This window comes from Marmota monax, unplaced genomic scaffold, assembly GCF_021218885.2.
Source record: "Marmota monax isolate L192 unplaced genomic scaffold, Marmota_monax_Labrador192_F-V1.1 WCK01_AAM20220418_F8-fsc00076, whole genome shotgun sequence".
Classification (NCBI taxonomy): Eukaryota; Metazoa; Chordata; class Mammalia; order Rodentia; family Sciuridae; genus Marmota; species Marmota monax.
In genome coordinates this window covers 8901055-8918910 of record NW_026692843.1, presented here as the reverse complement: position 1 = coordinate 8918910, position 17856 = coordinate 8901055, and the positions used below count along the sequence as shown (strand labels likewise).

At 54.7% G+C, this 17856-nt stretch overlaps 1 protein-coding gene across 1 annotated transcript in view; it reads right to left on the bottom strand.

Annotated features, from left to right (window-relative positions):
* Prap1 (proline rich acidic protein 1) overlaps positions 1 to 17856 on the bottom strand; it is a 36508-nt gene extending 18652 nt beyond the window's left edge. The window contains exons 1-2 of the mRNA XM_058580778.1: positions 17841 to 17856; positions 16809 to 16878 (exon numbers count right to left, since the gene is read on the bottom strand). Coding sequence (XP_058436761.1) covers positions 16809 to 16878; positions 17841 to 17856 — 86 coding nt within the window. The remainder of the gene's footprint in view (positions 1 to 16808; positions 16879 to 17840) is intronic.

Sequence of the window (17856 nt, the reverse complement as noted above, 5' to 3'; positions counted from 1 at the left end):
AGAATCAAACCCAGTGCCTCACACGTGTGAGGCAAGCACTCCACCACTGAGCCACAACGCCAGCTCTAAAAGCATGTTTTATAATTATAAACTTAAACAAGTTTTTTACAAGCTTGAAAGCTCAACCTAAAAGTTTATTTATAAACCCAGTAATTTTTGAGTTAGTGTGAAAATACACCACTTATTTTTTAACATTCCATTAGCTTATACTTTATACATTAAATCCTCTAAACATTTTTTAAATGGTTTGGATAGATTTTATTTATTTTATTTTTTTGAGTTGTTGATGGGCCTTTATTATTTATGTATTTATTTATTTATATGTGGTGCTGAGAATCGAACCCAGAGCTTCACACATGCCAAATCTCTAAACTTTATACAGACATTTTGCAGACATGTTAAACTTGATTAAACTCCCCAGGTGTTTCAAACTGGAATCACAAATCAACATATCTGACCCTCTTGGGCACCTCAACCATCCCACAGTGGCATGCTGCCCGGGGAAATACAAGAGCACTTATGCACCACATACTCTTTGGGATGGCCAGCGGCACAATCTGGTGACCTGTTTTAAAACGAAAACCACAGGCTCATGAGACAGAATTTAAAGATTCGAATCTAGACAAGTTGAGTGTACTTTGTGAACTTAAAATCTCCACACGGTTTGAGAAGATCGTTCCTAATCTCTGCCCACAAGTAAGAGCCCTGCACCCCTGGCACCTCAGGTGAGCCAGTGCACCTGCTGGCCAGGACTCTCAGTCGGGAGTGGGACCCTGGCCCCCTCCACTAAAGCCAGGCCTTGCCCCAGAGGCATCCAGACCCCTCCTGGGCCTGTCAGCCAGACACTACCTGGGATCCCTTGCATTCTGTTAGGATTCCTGAGGTGCCTGTAAGGCTTGCTCTTGCCCAGGTTTTACTGAAACCTCTCTAAATGGTCTTGAAGGTGATCACCCTATTGCAGTGGAACCCTGGCAACTCCCTCCAGGTGGGCTATTTGAGGGAGCCATGGGTCCAGGAGGTGGCCTCAAAGATGTACCCTCCCAGGACAAGCCTGGGGACTCACCGGTCTCACTCACCACCCTACCTGGACATCAGTTGCCACGTGACTCTTGTATGGGTACCTCTTAGCACTGCCAATTCCTGGGTGACCCCACTGAATGACCCAGGCATGATCCTGTGATGCTGCAGCTTTAGGAAATCAAGAGCGGGGTGCGCTCTTCTCCCAGGAGTCCTGTCGTACGGAGCCTTCCTCTCCTCACGTGTCCACGTTCTACTGGGATGCAGGCACTATGGGGACAGGCAGAGGTGGCAGCTCACCCTAGATGTCTGAAAGGACTCCTCTTATAGCTGGAGTTAGCCAGAGGCGTCTAAGGGACTTTGCTCGGACCATGCTGCCAAGACCACTGGGGCCAGGTGGGCTCCCACCCCTGACGAGGTTCTGTGGTGGCCAGCAGTTGGGGCTCAGGTAGATGGGGAGGGATGTGGCCAGCTGTGCCCTGGGGCTACAGTTTCCAGTCTGTAAGATGTTGCTTGGGACTGGATTGGGGGCCCTCTTTCAAGGAGTGGGTAACTCACTCCAGAACAAGGCTCTCAGGCTCTCAGGCCCTGCTTCTCCTGCCCACCAAGATGAGTCTATGAGGCCAAACCCTCACAGCCTACATCTCCTGCTCAGCCTTTTCACCCAGGAGGCTGGGACTGGATGTCAGGTGGGCTCCCAAAGGTCGTTCTGGTCCTCCTGTTCTGGCACATAGACCCAAAGCCCAGACACTCCAACTGGGGCAGGGTGGCCCCCTGCTGTCCTTGAGGAGGAATGAGGAATGTTGTGACAGGGGTCCTGTCCCATCCGCACTATTCATGGTGAGACTCAGCTGGCCCACAGGAGCCTGGGCAGAGTCCAGACAAATGAAGGGACCCTGGAGGGTCCCTCAAGATACTGGAGCCTGCCATTAGGGCCAGATGAGTCGGGTTGAAACCAGGCCCATGGTTTAATTGGGGGAGGGGGCTACCAGGGTGCAGCAGCCTCATTCCTCTCTTATCTCATGGGAAACCCACTGGGACAGGGAGGGGCTGCTCCAGAGGCCTCAGCACCCACCCTCGGAGGGGCCACTGGGATGGCACATCATGACTGATGTGGAGCTCCTGGGGACCACCAGCCTGGTAAAGTATCTTTATCTCCCTCTGTCCTGGACCAGCAGCAAGAGATGCTACCCGTAGGTGTCTGTGGGGGTGGAGCTCCCAGACTGGGGTCACAGAGAGCCCCATGCCACCTTCCTCCTCTGTAGCCGCCCCCAGCCTGCTGGGACCTGATGTGCCAGTGTGTCTGGGGTGCTGCAAGGCTGTCTCTCAGGTTCAGAGGGCTGCCTGGGGCTGGTAGTGGAGGTCAGGCATACAAAAGGTCTCTACTCCAGGGCCTCCTCTGGGGCTCAAGGGGACTTAAGTAGGGCACCCAGAGGACAGGGCCTGACAGATGCTACTGACCTGCAGCATGTGGCACAGCCCTAGGTCCAGGGTCCTGGGAGGTGGCCAGAAACCTGGTGTTCTGCAGCTACAGGTCTGGGCCACACAGCCCTGGGTGACCCAATGGAGAGGGACTGGGTTAGGGCTCCAGACTGCAGGGACAAGGCGCATCACTGTCCCTAACGCTACTGGAAAGAGGCAGAACTTTCCAAAGGCTTTGATTTCCCACCACCCTGTGAAAGATCAATGGCACCGTAAAATGGCTCATTTTAAACACTCCCCTTACTGTGTGTACAAATGTGTTATTTCATGACTTCAAAAACTCTTGGCTTTTTGAAGTGACAGACCTTTGTGAGATCCTTTTTGTCTGCTCTGTCTCTTGGCTACAAGGCGCCAGCTCCGGGGGACAGGACTGCCATTGTAGTCACCGGCCTGCTTGGAGAGCCTGAGGGGCCATGTGTGCCTGTGTGTGCTCAAGTGTGTGTTCACATGTTTGTGTGTGTGCCCGTATCTGTGTGTGCACATATGCTCAAGGGTATGTGTGTATGTGCATGTCCCTGCCCTGTGTGCGTGAGCGTGTGTCTGGACATGGCAGAGACAGTCAAGCCATCTTCCCTGGGCCCAGGACTTCCTGTGCTGAGCCTGGAGTCTGGGTTCTGGAAAGGCCCTGGCATGCCCGTGCTCTCTGGAACATCTGCATTCTGGGGCTGAATGGCTCTGGGGCCAAGGTAGGTGCTGCCTGCATGGTGTGGAGTCAGCCCCTCCCTGTCCTGGGAGCCTATTTTGCCATCCATAGGCTTGGCCTGGTCCCACATGGGTGTAGTGGGGTGGCCCAGCTCTCTGGACTCACTTGCATGGTCCCTGCCCAGGCTGCAACTCTGAGAGACAGGTCCTACGCAGGTATCAGTGGAGTCTTGTGGGCCCTAGGAGGCTACAGAAGCCCCATGAGCAGAGGCAGGAATCTCAGGATGCCCCCACAGTTCCTTGAGGTTCCTGGGGTGGGAGGGATGTTCAACTGAGCTCCTGCCTCGAACCACTCAGACACAGGTGCTAGGAGCCTTGGAGCAGATCCTGGTACCTAGCACAGCCCCTAAGAAAGTTTTGGGCACCCCAAGCTTCCTCAGCAGGCCTGGGTCTTCCGGAATGCTCTCCTGGAGAGCAGCAGTGCCCACCACCAACTCCTGGCTGCGCTGTCCCAGTCAGTGCCCAGCCCTTAAATTGCAAGTGGGTCTATCCCACCACTGACAAGAGCAGTGGGTCAGAGCCACCTCCCTGCCCAGAGTGCCCCTTTCTCTGTCCTTCACACCCCTGCCTGCTGGTGTCCTCTCAGAAGGATCCTCCCCATGCAGTCCAGGCCCCAGGAGCCAGTGCTATCCAGCCTCTGGCTCCCAACAGCATCACAGCACCTGGCTGCTGTCTGAGGGTGCCAGGACTTCAGTTTGGCTTATGTTTGGACTGGTGGTATAGCTCCATGGCAGAGTATTTGCCTGGCAGGTATGAAGCTCTGGGTTGGATCCCCAGTCCTGCAAAAAATAAAAATAAAAATTGACTGATCTTTGGAGATCAGCTGCTCATGTACAGATGGATAAACTGAGGCCCAGAACAGAGGTCCAGGGCCCACCCCTAACCTCCATGGTACTGCCTTGTTGCTGGGGCCTGGAGTCAAAGGGATCTTTGAGGACCCCTTCCTGAAGCAGGACAAGGATCCTTCCTCCTCCCTCTGACCATAGCTCTGGAAAAGGAAAACAGAGCTTGGTCCTGCATGTGTCTGTGATAATGGACCTTTGCATTGCTTCCTGGTGTGTCCCCAGTACACTCAAACATGAAGCTCTGGTAGGACAGATTCAGCAATATAGCACTTGCCCATCACACGCAAGTCCCTGGTTCCAGCACCCCAAAAGCCTAGGCAATTCAGGTCCCACTGCTCCTGTTTCCCAGACAGTGCCCGCAGACACCCCAGCAACCCCAGCACAAGGCCACCACTGCAGTCTTGAGAGCCAGACTTGGCGCTTGCCTCCAGGAGGTGGCGCTGTAGGCAGGCACACCAACCTAGGAAGGGGTGACATCACTCACAGAGGCCTCTACTGCAAAACTCAAGGGTGGGAGTGGGTGTGGGAGGGGAGGGGGAACAGAGAGCTAAGGCCAAGTGCCTGCTATGTGAGAAGACCCAGGCCCAGGTCTTATGGTGGTTGGGCACCCATGCTGAGGACAAATGCAGGCCTCTCCTGGCCTCCCAGTTTCCTGCTGACAGGACTGATGGCTGACCGGCACCCCGTGGGCTCTCAGTACAGACAACAGGAGCAGGAGGGGTGGCCGTCGTGCTCTGGACTAGGGCCCATGGCAGGGTCTGTCTGACTTCTTCTGGTATCTGCAACCCAGCAGATGTCTGGGGAGCCTGTGCAGGTAGCAGGGACTCAGAAGGGGTTTCAGCAGAGGTGAGATGCCGGTGCATACTTTCCTGGCCTCACTTACAGCCATGTCCACACAGCCAGCCAAGGGCAGCTCAACCACAGGCAGGGAAAGGATGCTCCTTGGACCCTGCTGTCATTGCAATACACTGACCCCACCTGGGGCTCTGCAGAAATGCTGGCCTCTGACGGCAGGACTTTGGATTCCCGGCTCCAGGACCAGCTTCTGTATCTCTTCCAAAAAAAAAAAAAACCTTCAGAACTGCTTGGGGAATCACCTCCAAAAACCACACAGAGAGACAGAGAAATGTACTGGCAGCAAAACAGCAGGGTTGCTCCAAAATTAAAGGAAGGAACATGGAACTCAGGAGAGGGGGGGGGGGCAGGGACTGCAGCCCAGGTGTCAGCAGGGCCTGCTAAGACTCCCTGCACTCCTGTGCATGTGGCCCAGCACTGCCCCAGGGGCCTGGAGGCCTGAGTGTTGAAAGTGCCAGCCCCAAGGGCATTGTCTCTGTCAGCAGTCCAGGGCCACTCGCCAGGGTCTTACCACTGCAGTGGCGCAGGTAGGAGTTGGCTGCACAGTGGAGCTGTGCCTCCTCCAGTAAGACCGAATGGCACAGTTGCAACTTAAGACCAGCTTGAGAAAGCCAAGTATGCCCCACAGATGCCAGTTCCTGCCTGCAGTTGCCCCCACCAGAAGCCTCCACTGGCCATTCCAGGGCCTCTCCTTGTTCAGTGAAGCTTTCCCAACCTCCACTGCCCTGAGTTTCGCCCTGAGTTTCTTGCTAGCTGGCAAGCTAGCCTGTGCTCATGTCGGAAGGACATCTCTGTGGATGCCCAGGAAACACTTGGCCTTGGAAGGGAGGCATATATAGTCTTGAAAGTAGTCACATGTGGCCTTGGAAGGGTGGACACACTATGAAGGGGTAGTAGCACTGGGGTGCCAGGATGGAAGGCAACATACTCTGGGGTCTCTTCATTGAGCAAGACACCAAGTGGAAACTGAAACTGCAAGATGGACTCAGCGCTCAGGATTCAGGGCTGTTCAAGTTGGGTCCAAGGTGCCCACTGGCCATAGAAAGGGTCACTGGTGTTCACTGGTATCCCAGCGCCTCCAAAAGCCTTCCAAGTCAAGAACACTTCACAGCGAGAAAGCACCCTGTCTCTGGGCAAGTTTGCACACACTGTGGGGGTGGACACAGCCGTTAATTGGTCTCTAAGGCAGCTGCCCAGAAGAGGCCCTGAGGCAGCAGGCCCACGTGACCAGTACTGTAATCCTTGCTGCACAGGAACACTTTCTTCCCACCTTGTTTGTTCCCTGAAATGGTTTGGAAACAGGCCTGGCTTTGAGCCCACCTCAACAGCCAAGAGTGTGGGTCAGGGGCAGAGCAGAGCAGCAGTGGGCCACATCCCACTGCTCCTGCACCCCAAGGAGCCTGGCTCCAGGGCCAAGGAAGTACTCCATTCTCTGTGCTGGGGTTCAGACTGCTTCAGCCATCCCTGCCCTGCTAAGCCTAAGCTGGACACTCCAAACCAGAGCACAGACAGGACCCAGGGTGGGCTGGGCTGGGGCAAGGGCCTCCGTCTTACCCAGCCCACGAGTATGAGCCTGAGGCTGGGAAGGACAGAGCCGGGCAACCTGGGAGACAGACTGGATCACGCATCTTGGCAGGGCTTCTGGGGCCTCAAACCCCTGGAGGGCACAGCCTGCCCCTGCCTGGATCTCTGAGCCACATTGTGTCATCTCAGCTTCTCAGAAACCACCTGAATCAGGGTGCACCCGGGGGGCTGCCAAGGACCCAGTGCTGACGCTGCCCACTGCAGGAGGCTGGCAAGGAGGCAGGAGCTTGGGGGATGGCCAGAAACAGGCTGTTCCAACCACTGAGCAGGGGGGCACCTCAGGGGCCTGGGCACAAATGCCCAGAGTCCCTCAGCCCCTATGATGTTGGGGCTGTCTGGCCCCTTAGAGGCCATTGCTTGAGGTCAGAAGATCTGGCAGTCTCATGATTGGTCCATACATCCCCCTAACCTGAAACTCCATATAGACAAAATCCCAGGAAGATAAAGGTCTCCCCAACAGAGCCTCCCATCTAGCCCCTTGTCTGTTCTACTGGGTGCCTCTTGGGTGCCTCTTCCCCCAGGAGGCCAAGTCCCAGGCTGGGCTGACTCATGCTAGAACCTGACATGTTGAGACAGCCTAGGCCTGGTCCACAAGTCCCAGCCACTGCTGCCTGGACCTCAGGCTTGTTGGGGGAGCAGGCATCCAGGGGAGGATGAGCTACCAAGGAATGGACCAGGCATGGTCAGCAAGACCAGTGTGTGGTGAAAAGAAACCAGAGATGGCCCAGGCAGCCATGGAGCACAGCAGACCCTAGAACAGAGGACATGCCCAAGGGGGCAGTCGAGTCAGTATGCTGCCAACCTGAGTCTGCCAGCGAGCAGCAGTGACTCTCCAGGCCCAGCCGGGGGAGAGCCCAACCTGAAATCCCAGCCCCAATGGCTCGATAGACTGAGGTGCTGCTTCCCCATGAAGCTCCACTGGACGTGCCGGGGGACTCAGGCCCTGTTGGGGTAACCATAGGACAGTCAACATCTGCGTGGCACCAGCCCACCCCCTTTGCACAGGCATCTGGACACTGGCAGTGGTCAGCATCGCAGCACCTTTCTGCCCATCTTGCCCTTAGGCCTGGGGGTTCAGAATGGAGAGCAGGTACCTGAGGCCCCAAATGTCCTGGACATCTGTGTCCATAGCAGCTTCAAGAGATGCTTGCTTAGCACCGTCCTGCTTAGCCTGGCTCTATGCTGTCACCCCCTGAAAACACAGATGTCGTTTTCTACCCATGGGACAGGACAGAAGAGAAGCGGGTTGTCCTTCCACTTGTCCTCAGGGCTAGGAAGATACCAGGCTGCAGTGGCTGGGGTGTGCCTGCCAGATGTGCAGGCCTCCTCTGGGTTGGCCAGACAGCATCTTGGCTTGGAGACGTCTCCACGTGATAGTCCCAGGCTTGAAAGAAGGGCCTACACTGAGGGGTGCCTGATGGGGTGGGGCAGAGCCAGATCCAGGGCTGTGTCTGGAACCCTCTCTGCCTGGCTCCAGGTGAGGCAGGGTCCAGGGCCAGGTTTTTCCACCTATTCTGACCCTGGAAGCCAGTCTCGGTGTGGGTGGCAGTGAGGCCCTGTCAGCCTATGGATGCTATCTGTGTCCAGGGACAACAGCCTTAGGAACATGACAGCACAGGAAAACTCAAAAGAAGCCCTGACAGCCCTGAGGTAGGCTGCTCTGGACTTCAGGTGCCCACATGCACCTTCAGCAAAGCCTCAAAGGTGAGGCATGTGGGGACCGAGCCACCTGGCCTTGTTCCTCCAATGGCCACAGTGACCAACAGGTCTGGACTGCCAAGGCCTTGGGCTCTAGGGCCCAGGAGAGGGAGCCCTGGTAGGTGACTGTACAGCACAACAAACACCACATCGAAGTCAGCTTTGCAGGACCTGATGAAGGAGAAGGCCCAGCCTCAGGGTATCTTGGGTCATCCCAGAAAGGAGGGACTCTGGGACAGAGCCTTGACCACACCCATTCAGCTGCAGTCAGCTCTTCCAAGTGTTCTCAGAGTAGGGCCAGTTCCGTCTCCAGAACCATGGACTAAATAACCTTTTCTCTTTGCAGTTTCAGGTATTTATTATAGCAACACAGAGCTGACCCAGACACCAAGTTTCCCTAATGTGAGCAAATACATTTAGCTTTAAAAGCAAACTCTAGTGGGGCATGGTGGTGCATCCCTATAAATCCCAGCTACTCGGGAGGTTGAGACAAGAGGATGGAAAGTCCAAAGCCAGCCTCAGCAATTTAGTGAGGCCTAAAGCAACTTAGTGAGACCTTGTCTCAAAATGAAAAGAAAAAGAACTGGGGATGCTCAATGGTTAAGCACTCTTGGTTCAACAATCCCTGGTACAAAAAAAAGAAAAAGAAAAAACAAAAGCAAGCTGGAGAGGCAAGAGGAGCTGAATCCCAGGGACTCTTTCCCTGGGCCACTACCTGGCACCCTTCACTCCGGCGGGGGGTGGGGGTGGGGGCAGCACAGCTCTGGAGCTCTGGGGTCCTATACGAAATCGGGGCACAGACTGTTGGCGGTCTGACACCTAGAGCTCTAATTTTCTCTTCTCATTCTTTTAACAAACATTAGCACAACCAGAGGAGGAGAGCCACGGGACGCCGGGAGGCGGGGGCAGTGCGGGCCAGCAGGACGCAAGGCGGGCTTCCTGTGGGTCTTGAATGCCCCCTCAACGCATCCTCCCTGGTCACCCCGTTGAGCAGAACTGGTGCCCGGAACCACTGGCGGGATTCAAAGGATTGAAAGGAAAAGATAAAGAGGTATTAAGACAGGCGGCTGGATGGCAGCCCCACGCAGGGCAGGGCGCTGAGGGTACCGCCTCCCAGGACAATTACCCGGGTGGGGTGGGGACGGAGACCAGGGACTGGGACGGTGGAGCGAGAGGGGGAAGAAGCTGGGGGAGGGGTGTGAACGGCTGGAGGTTGGAGCAGGAGGGATCGGGAGGAAGAGGAGGAGAGCTGCCGGCCGGCGAGCTTCTAGAGGAAGAGAGGGCGGCCGCTCCCGCTGACGCACGCGCGGGCGGGGCGGGCGGTGGCTGTTGAGTGGCGCAGTCATTGTGCCGGCGCCGCGAGCAGCGACACGCTCGGAGTCCGTTCCCGGGTGACACGCCTGAAAGCGCCTTTGACCGAGAGGCTCACCTGCAGAGCGGGCTTTATAGGGCCTCTGACGGCGCAGCAGCTGCCAGGGGCCGCGGGCCGGGCACCTAGGGGGACAAAGAATGGGGGCCGGGCCCTTTGAATAAGAGGCCACTTGGAAGCAGCAGGCATGTGCCAAGACGGAGACCGGGGAAGAAAAGTGCCCTTCATGTGGCTCCGCACTGACGCATTGACGGAGACCTTTTCTCAGTCCAGCGCCCTCATGTGCATAACAAAGAGCCCGGGCGCGGGAGCCTAGCGGGTCCGCCGCCTCTGGCGCTCGATGCGGCCGCCGAGCCTGGCTCCTGAGCGCTCCGTGGCCTCTCCGAACTTCTCGCTGGTCCGGGCAGCCCGGCCCTCGTGCAGGAAAGCCAAGAGTCGCGGCCAGCGCCCAACCCCCCTCAACCCCACCCACACCCCAAGAGGTGGAGGAAGGGCCAGAGGGCTCCCCGCCCCCGCCGTGGATTACCGAAGCAGCACTGCTCTATTAAGGGGTAAAAGCGAATAAGAAGAAACACCCCTGCTACAACTACAGTGCTGGAGTGTAGCAGAGCTGATTCGGGGCGGGGCTTTCTATGGCAGAGGGGAGCCGGGGATGTAGGCCAAATTGAGCTGATTTTCCTTGTTGCTGCTAGGAGAAGGCCTAGGAGGGGGAGTCAGGATCGTTTTCATTCAGTGTTCCAGAGACTGCCTTGCAAACCTGTGACAAGCAGTGGCTTCTTACCCGCAGGCCAGGGCTGTTTCTCTTCCCCAACACATGGTCTGAGGCAGGAAGTAGGGACATCCCAGGCCCTGGCATCTGCCCCTAGATATCCAGCAAGCCCACCCAGAGGTGGGGTGGTGCCGAGGAACCCATAGTCCTCCAACAGCTGGCTGCCTGCTTCCCCCTTCTCAGTCATGGTGACCATAAATTGGGGAACTGGCCCTAGGGGACTCTGGGGAAAGGGAGGGGGTTGGAAATGTCCTCCCTAACTGTGCTCAGCCCTTTGGGGTCATGCTTGTCCTTGGTAAGGACAAAAGGCATCAGGGCCTCACCCTTGAGCTTCTGCCTTAGCTTATCTCCCAGCCAAGGCCCTGGGCCTCCCCGGCATCCTGGGCTGTCCATAGGTTGCTGCTGGCCCTTCTACCTGCTACTCCAGGATTCCATACATAGCTCAGAGAAAGTCCAGAGATGAGGAGGGGACTGAGGGTGACAGCTTGACAGACCACACTGAGGGCCCAGAATGGAGTAGGAGTAGGTGGGAGTTGGCCACCCAGAATGAAGAATGGATAAAGATCTCAGGTGCCAGACAGGGCCTGGATCAAGATCAACCAACACTGTGCACAGGTCACACGTGCCAGTCAGGGTCCTGGACACATTGTAGCAGCCCAGGGCCAAAACCTCAGTGATAACAGGTGCTGCTCTTCCTAACCCATGTCTGTGCCCAGAGGTCTCCATCCCCCAGGACCTGGAAGAAGCTGGAAGTTAGACCCAACACCCATGTTTTATTCCAATGCTGGAAGCTCAGCTGTTGGTCACATTCTGTCTTAGATTGTTTTCAAACGTAAGAGCCTTGGGCCATGGGTTGTTCACACTCTCAGTAGCTTGCTTTTGGTCAGGAAGGGGAATTCCCTGGGCCCCTGCCAAGCCCCAACTGGCCCTCGCTCTCTGAGGAGTTCCTGGTTGCTACCTCCCCTTTCTGGGGTCTCCCTGTCCAGGGTGGCTGTGCTTCTGCCTCTCCTGGGCCAGGCACCCACTGCCCCACCTTTTGGCCTGCCTGTTGGAATTGTCCCCACTGGGGACAGTCCTGTTCTACCCCTACGGGGCACTCCCAGGCAGGCAAGCTGGCACCGCCTGGCTGTTCCTGGGGCCCCATGCCCTGGGAGTCACCTCCTTAGCACCATTCCCTTGCACAGTGGCCTGGTGTCCACCACCTGCACCTCTTTCCTCTCTCTCCCTGGCTGGGCCTTTGTATGGTTTGTTGTTACATTGTTCCATTTTGTTTTGCAGTGCTGGGGACACTCTGCCACTGAGCTACATCCCCATCTCCTTTTTACTTTTTGAGATAGGATCTTGCTAAGATGCCCAGACTGGGCTTGAACTGGCAATCCTCCTAGTCACTGGGATCACCACTGCCTCAGGCTTGGAGTAGTTTTAAAATGTGTTCACAAAGTCCTTGATACTTTTCCTAGCCCTTGAGTGTGGTTGGGCTTGGTGACTTGCATGAAGGATGGAATAAGGCAGTGGTGACCAGGTGACCAGGGTTACAGCTCTCTCCCCTCTCTCCATCTGCTCTGGGGGAAGCCAAGTTAAGAGTGACTGACCTTCACTTTTTCTGTCCCTGGAGTGGTCAAGGCACTCACATCGTGGCCACTGTGGAGAGTGGACTGGCCTTGTGCAGCCCCTTGCCCCTTGGCCGGCTGCATGGGCTGGGATCTGTGGTGGAGCCAGCAGGGAAAGCTGACTTTTTCTGGAGTTTGCGGGATTGGTTCTCACCTGAGTTATGGCCTTCAGTTTTCCCCTTTCTAGAAACAAAAGCCATGGCTCTGAGGGGATGCCACCCTTCTCTTGTCCTCACTCCCAAGACAAGACCATGTGTCGGTGCAGTCACCTGTTTGTCTGGCCTGCCCAACAGAGGGTAGCACAGCTGATGTTGCCTTGTGCATTGGACTCTTCCAGGATGAGGCTGCACATGTGCCTGTCACTGGGTGCCCAGAATCCATGCCTATATGCACTGGCAGTTAGCCCTAGTGCCAGGGGACCTATGTCGGCAGACTGGGCCAGAGTCCATCCATGGAGACTACTTTGTGTGGCCTCCTGTGCCTGCAGGGCTGCTGACAGGCTGATCTGAGGCCCAACAGGATTAAGCTGGATTACATACCCAGAAGTCCTCTAGTAGTGTCTGAGGCGCAGCAGGGACCTCTGTGCCCTGGTGGACTTACCCCTGCTGCAGGGCTGGTGGGGAGGGGAAGGAGGGCACCTCTGTGGAACCCAGCAGCCCTGCTTCTCACACTACAGCCTGTATCAAGGACCAGAGTGGTGAGAGGACATCTTGCTCAAGGCCTGGGCAAGCTGGGTGGACAAGTGGTCTGTGCAGTGCTCACAGGCAGCCCCAGGACTGGCTTCTAGGCAAGGTTTTGATATCAGGGAAGGCTGTGATATCAAGGATATGATGGCTAGGGAAGAAAGCTGCTCTTAGGACTGGGGGGAAGGAAACTAGGAGCCTGCTGCAGGAAGGAAACCACATGCCTGCATGGGAGGGCCCAGCTCTGAGAGCACCTCTGCACTCTGCAGAGGGGACTTTCCTTCCTGTGGCACTCTCATCCTTGCTCCACAGCACCTGCCTGCAGATACTCAGCTCTACGGACCATCTGAGGGCAGTGCTCCTGAGGCTGGTGCCCCTCGACACCATGCTGTCCTGAGAACCCTGCCTGGGTCTGCAGGCCCCTCCTCACTCTGATTCTCCAGGCTTTGGGAGACGACAGGGAGGAGGTTCTAGAATCAGTATCTCTGCTCTGAATCCAGACCAGTAGAAAATGACTATATGAATCCTCTAGGATTGAGATAAAAATGCTCACTTACCACTTTTGGCCTCCTCTGCCACAGTCCCTGAGCTAGGCAGCGAAACTCCCAAGGTCAGCTGAGCACAGCCAGCCCAGCTGCCCTAGGAATGTGAGAGCCAGCAGGAATTCCAGAAACTGATGCCCCATGCACACAAGAAGGCGTCACCCTCTCTGTCACAGCTGAGGCTGCTTTTCCCCAACATGTCCTTCCCAGTGGTCACAGAAGCCCTGACTGAAAGGAAAGTGACCACAACACTCGGAGCAACCAAAAGATCTTTATTGCAGCAGTGCAACAAAGAGGAAGGAAAGAAGGAGAGAGAGAGAGACAGAGAGAGACAGAGAGAGAGAGAGAGAGAAGAGAAGAGATGAAGAGGGAGAGAGCAAGAGCAAGAGAGAGAGAGCGCGCGTAAGAAAGATAAAGAGCAAGAGAGAGAGGGAGAGAGAGGGGGCCTGGCAGGAGGGAGTTTTTATAGCCCAAATCTAATGAGGCCTCTGGGTCTGCAAGCTGCCTTGTTGGCCCAAGGGGGGTTGAGTGCTCAACCTTGAGCGGGACTTGACACAAACAGGTGATAAAGGACCAGAGAGAGGGGGGTTTGAGTGCGTGGGCGATCTTGCAGCCAACATCTGTTCAGCCTGCCCTGCAGACAACACAGTTCAGCCTGCTCTGCACCCAACACTGACAGCTTCATGAGCATCATGACCCAACTCAGATTAGCACAGAAGACTGGAGAGAAATGAGCCCCATGGCTGCAAGGTCTACCAGGCAGCAACATGGTTGCCCAAGAAGCCCCCAGTAGTGAGTGACCAGAGTCCTCTGTGGAGTCCCTGCCAGTGAGCACCCTCCTGGCCTGGCCAGAAGGGAGAGCACATCCTACAAGAAGACTCCAAAGGGAGCTCTGGAAATGGCTAGCACAGGAAGGCCTGTGACATTTGGTTGAAGGTTGAGTTCCTGAGTACCTTCTGACCTGGGGGCTGCTTGGGGTCTTCCTGGGAGGAGGCCCTGCTCGGCCTCCACAACTGCAAGGATGTGCTGGGCCCTGTGAACAAAGGAGATCAATTCCAGGGTCTCCCAGCAGCTAAGTGACGCCACTGCCCTTGAAGCAATTTCACAGCCAGGGGAGCCAATTGTATTTTCCAGCTCATTAAACCACACACAAGTGCTGCCTCGACCTGCGGGCACAGCTCCAGGGCAGGCCTGATGAAGCAGATTCCACAGGTCCCACCCAGCCTGGAGACAGCAACCCTTGTCCCCTGCACGTCTGCCTATTTATCCAGGCCCTTTGAACACATTGTCGGGCTGCCTGGGAGAGTCCTGCCCGGGATGGAAGCATACAATGCACTGCTGCCCAGTAGCCCTCACCAGCCAGCACTGGAGAAACGCTGTCCCAAGGGACAGAAGCTGGGACACAGACCTCTCCAGTGACATTGGCATAACCCTCAGGGTGCAGGGCCAAGGTGTCCAGAGCCAGGATACACCCTGGTCAGCTGAGGTGGGACCCCAGGACTTCAGGCATAGTGGCCTGTGGGAGGACCAAGCACCTCTGTCCTAAATTCCCCCGAGGTGGGGACTGGGCGCAAGAGGAGGATCTGTTTCCACCTTGAGTGTGCTTGGAGAGCATCACCCTTCCTAGGTCTTGGTGGGCTCATAAGAGCCCCCAGGTAGTGAGGTACACAGGCTCAACACAGAGGGCTGGCAGGAAGGCTGCCAGGGTGGACGGAGCCACCTCAACCTTGTTCTTCTGTCCCCACCAGACCTGAGACCACCTCCCATCCACAGTTGGGGGACCCAGCTTCCCAGCAGCAGAGGAGGGACCCGTGGCACAGTAGGGCAGCCAGGCTGCACTTCTGCACCCAGGTCTGACCCATTGCCTCCGGATGCCCTGTAGGCCCCCAAGCTACAGGCCACTGCCTCCTCTACCTCCACCCACCTGTCCCACATTCTTCCACTCAGTGCAGCGAACATCTCCATGGACTTCCCAGATAGCCCTAGGAGACATGGGAGGAAGATGGGTGTGGGGCAGGCACTCTGTAGTACCTCTGGACTGCAGGCTGCGGAGATACTGTCTCTGCAAAGGGAGGGGGGGCTTCAAGGCTTCCGGCTCTGTGACTTCCTGCACTATGGTCCTCAGGGCCTCCTCTGACTCCCATGGCCCCTGTGGCCAACTCTGCCTCTGTCCCAAATGTCTCTCTGTTCAGCTTTCCCTTTCTTCCTCCTAAGCCAAGGCCTGTCTGCACTCTATGAGTACCCCCCACCCAACAGGAAGGACCTTACACTGGTTAGGGGTGATTAGTGAGTTCCCACCCTGCCAGCCTCTCTGTGGCTTCCAGGATGAGTGGCACTGTCCTTTGGGCTGCTGAGGAGATGGTAGGACCAGGCCAGTGTGAGGAGTTCCCTACGCTTGTATCTTTCTCCTTGGAGAATAGTGCCTGGTGCTCCCCAGCCCTTGAGCACTCAGGGTATGCACAAAGGGCCTGGCCTCAGGTGGGGGCTGATCAGCCCAACAAGCACCCCAGCAGACCTGCCTAGGAATCCTAAAGGAAGGCCCGAAAGGATCAGACTGCTTCTAATAGCACAGCTGTCCCAGAGCAGGTGGTGGAAGGGCAAAAATGTCCAGCATCCAGAAAGGCAATTCACAAAAGTATAGCATCCAGTTGTAAAATACAAGCACACAGAAAAGCGGGAAAATAGATGTCTGATAAAAAGAAAAAACAGTCAAAAACCACCCAAGAACTTGTACCAAAGACAGAACTCACAGACAAACCTGATAGAATATTATTATATCAATATTCCACCAGGCACTGTGACCACGCCTGCCATCCACTCAGGAGGCAGGAGGATCCCAAGTTCCAGGCCAGCCTGGACAAATTAGCAAGGCCCTGTCTCAAAATAAAAAAAATAAAAAGAGCTGGTGTTTAGCTCAGTGCTAGAGCACGCCTGGTTCAATACCCAGTATCACAAACCAACAAAAAGGTATTCCATTGCTGGGAAAGATAAGCACAGACGAGAGAGATAGAAAAGAGACCCAACAGAACTTCTGTAGGTGAGAACTATGATATCTGAAATTTGAAAATACACTGATTAATGTTAATGATGGAATACATATCACAGAAGAAAAAATCAGTAAATTTAAATACAGCATAGAAACTGTCCAAAATAAAACACAGGGAAATTTTTTTTTTAAATGAAGCATATCACTGAGACATGGTACAACTTTGGCAGCCTAAGATATAAGTAACTGGAATCCCCAAAGCAAGTAGAAATCAGAAAATAAAAGTTTAAGTAATGGCTGATAATTTTCCAAATTTGATTAAAACTATGAAACTATAGATCCGAGAAACTCATCAAAACTGAAGCATATGACATGTGACTAAAATTAGCTCAGGCCCCCATGACCAACTGCTCAACACCAAGCACAAAGATACAATCTTGAAAGTAGTCAGAGACAAAAGACACTTTATGTGCACAGAGACAAGGATAAGGAGAGCAGCTGACTTCCACTGGAAATAGTGTAAGTGAGAAGACAGTGGAGTGCTATGCTGGGGGTGGGGGGGACAGTTTGTCGATTTGAAACTATATCCAGAAAAATCTTTTAATATTGAATGAAAGATAAATAATTTTTCAGACAAAACTGAAAAGTGACTATCAGAAAACTCACCCTACCAGCCGAGGTGGTGCAAGTCTGTGAACCCAGCAACTCAGGAGACAGAGGCAGGTTCCGGGCCAGCCTGGTCAGCTTAGTTAGACTCTGCTTCAACAGGAAAAATAAAAAGGGCTGTGGGTACAGCTTGGCGTAGAGTGCTGGTATAGCATGTGCAAAGTCCTGGGTCCAGTCACTGGCCGAGAGAGAGAGAGAGAGAGAGAGAGAGAGAGAGAGAGAGAGAGAGAAGAAGGAGGAGGAGGAGGAGGAGGAGGAGGAGGAGGAGGAGGAGGAGGAGGAGGAGGAGGAGGAAGGACAAGGAGGAGGAGGAGGCGGCGGCGTGGCAGCGGGATAACGATGACAGCAGCGGAGGAAGAGAAGGTGGATGGAGAAGGAAAGAGAGGGAGAGGGAAATATTAAAGTTCTTGGAAGGAAAGTGACACCAGGCGGAAAGATGAACCTGCATGAAGACCCAGGAGCACCAGAAACTGTAAGTACATGGATAAACCAAAGAGACACTTGGTTATTGTCTAACTCTCTTTACAAGATAAAAAACATCTACACAAAAGCTGTATTGGCCTGGTGTGGTGGTGCACACCTACAGTTCCAGCTACTCAGGAAGCTAAGACGGGGGATCACCTGAGCCTAAGAATGTAAGGACAGCAAGCGCAACACAGAGAGCCCATCTCAAAAAAAAAAAAAAAAAAAAAAAATCCCTGTAATGTGTGGTCTCTGAAGTACAGGAGTAGAAGGTATTACTACCATGGTACCAGGGTCTAGGGGTGGAAGTGCCACATACAGCAGTGTGGCATCTCTGCAGGTAGGCTGCAATAAATTGAAGACATAAACCCTACAACAACTACTAAAACAAGAGTCAACAAAGGAGACATATTGAAATAAGAAAAAAATCCAATTGACCCAAAAGCAAGAAAAAGAGAAAAACAATTGAACAGATGGTAACTTATAAAATAGTGAGATGATAGTCCCATACCATTGGGCACATCAAATATAAATGGTTTAAATACTCAGCTAAGAGGCAGAGTCCCTCACACTGCACAAAGGCCAT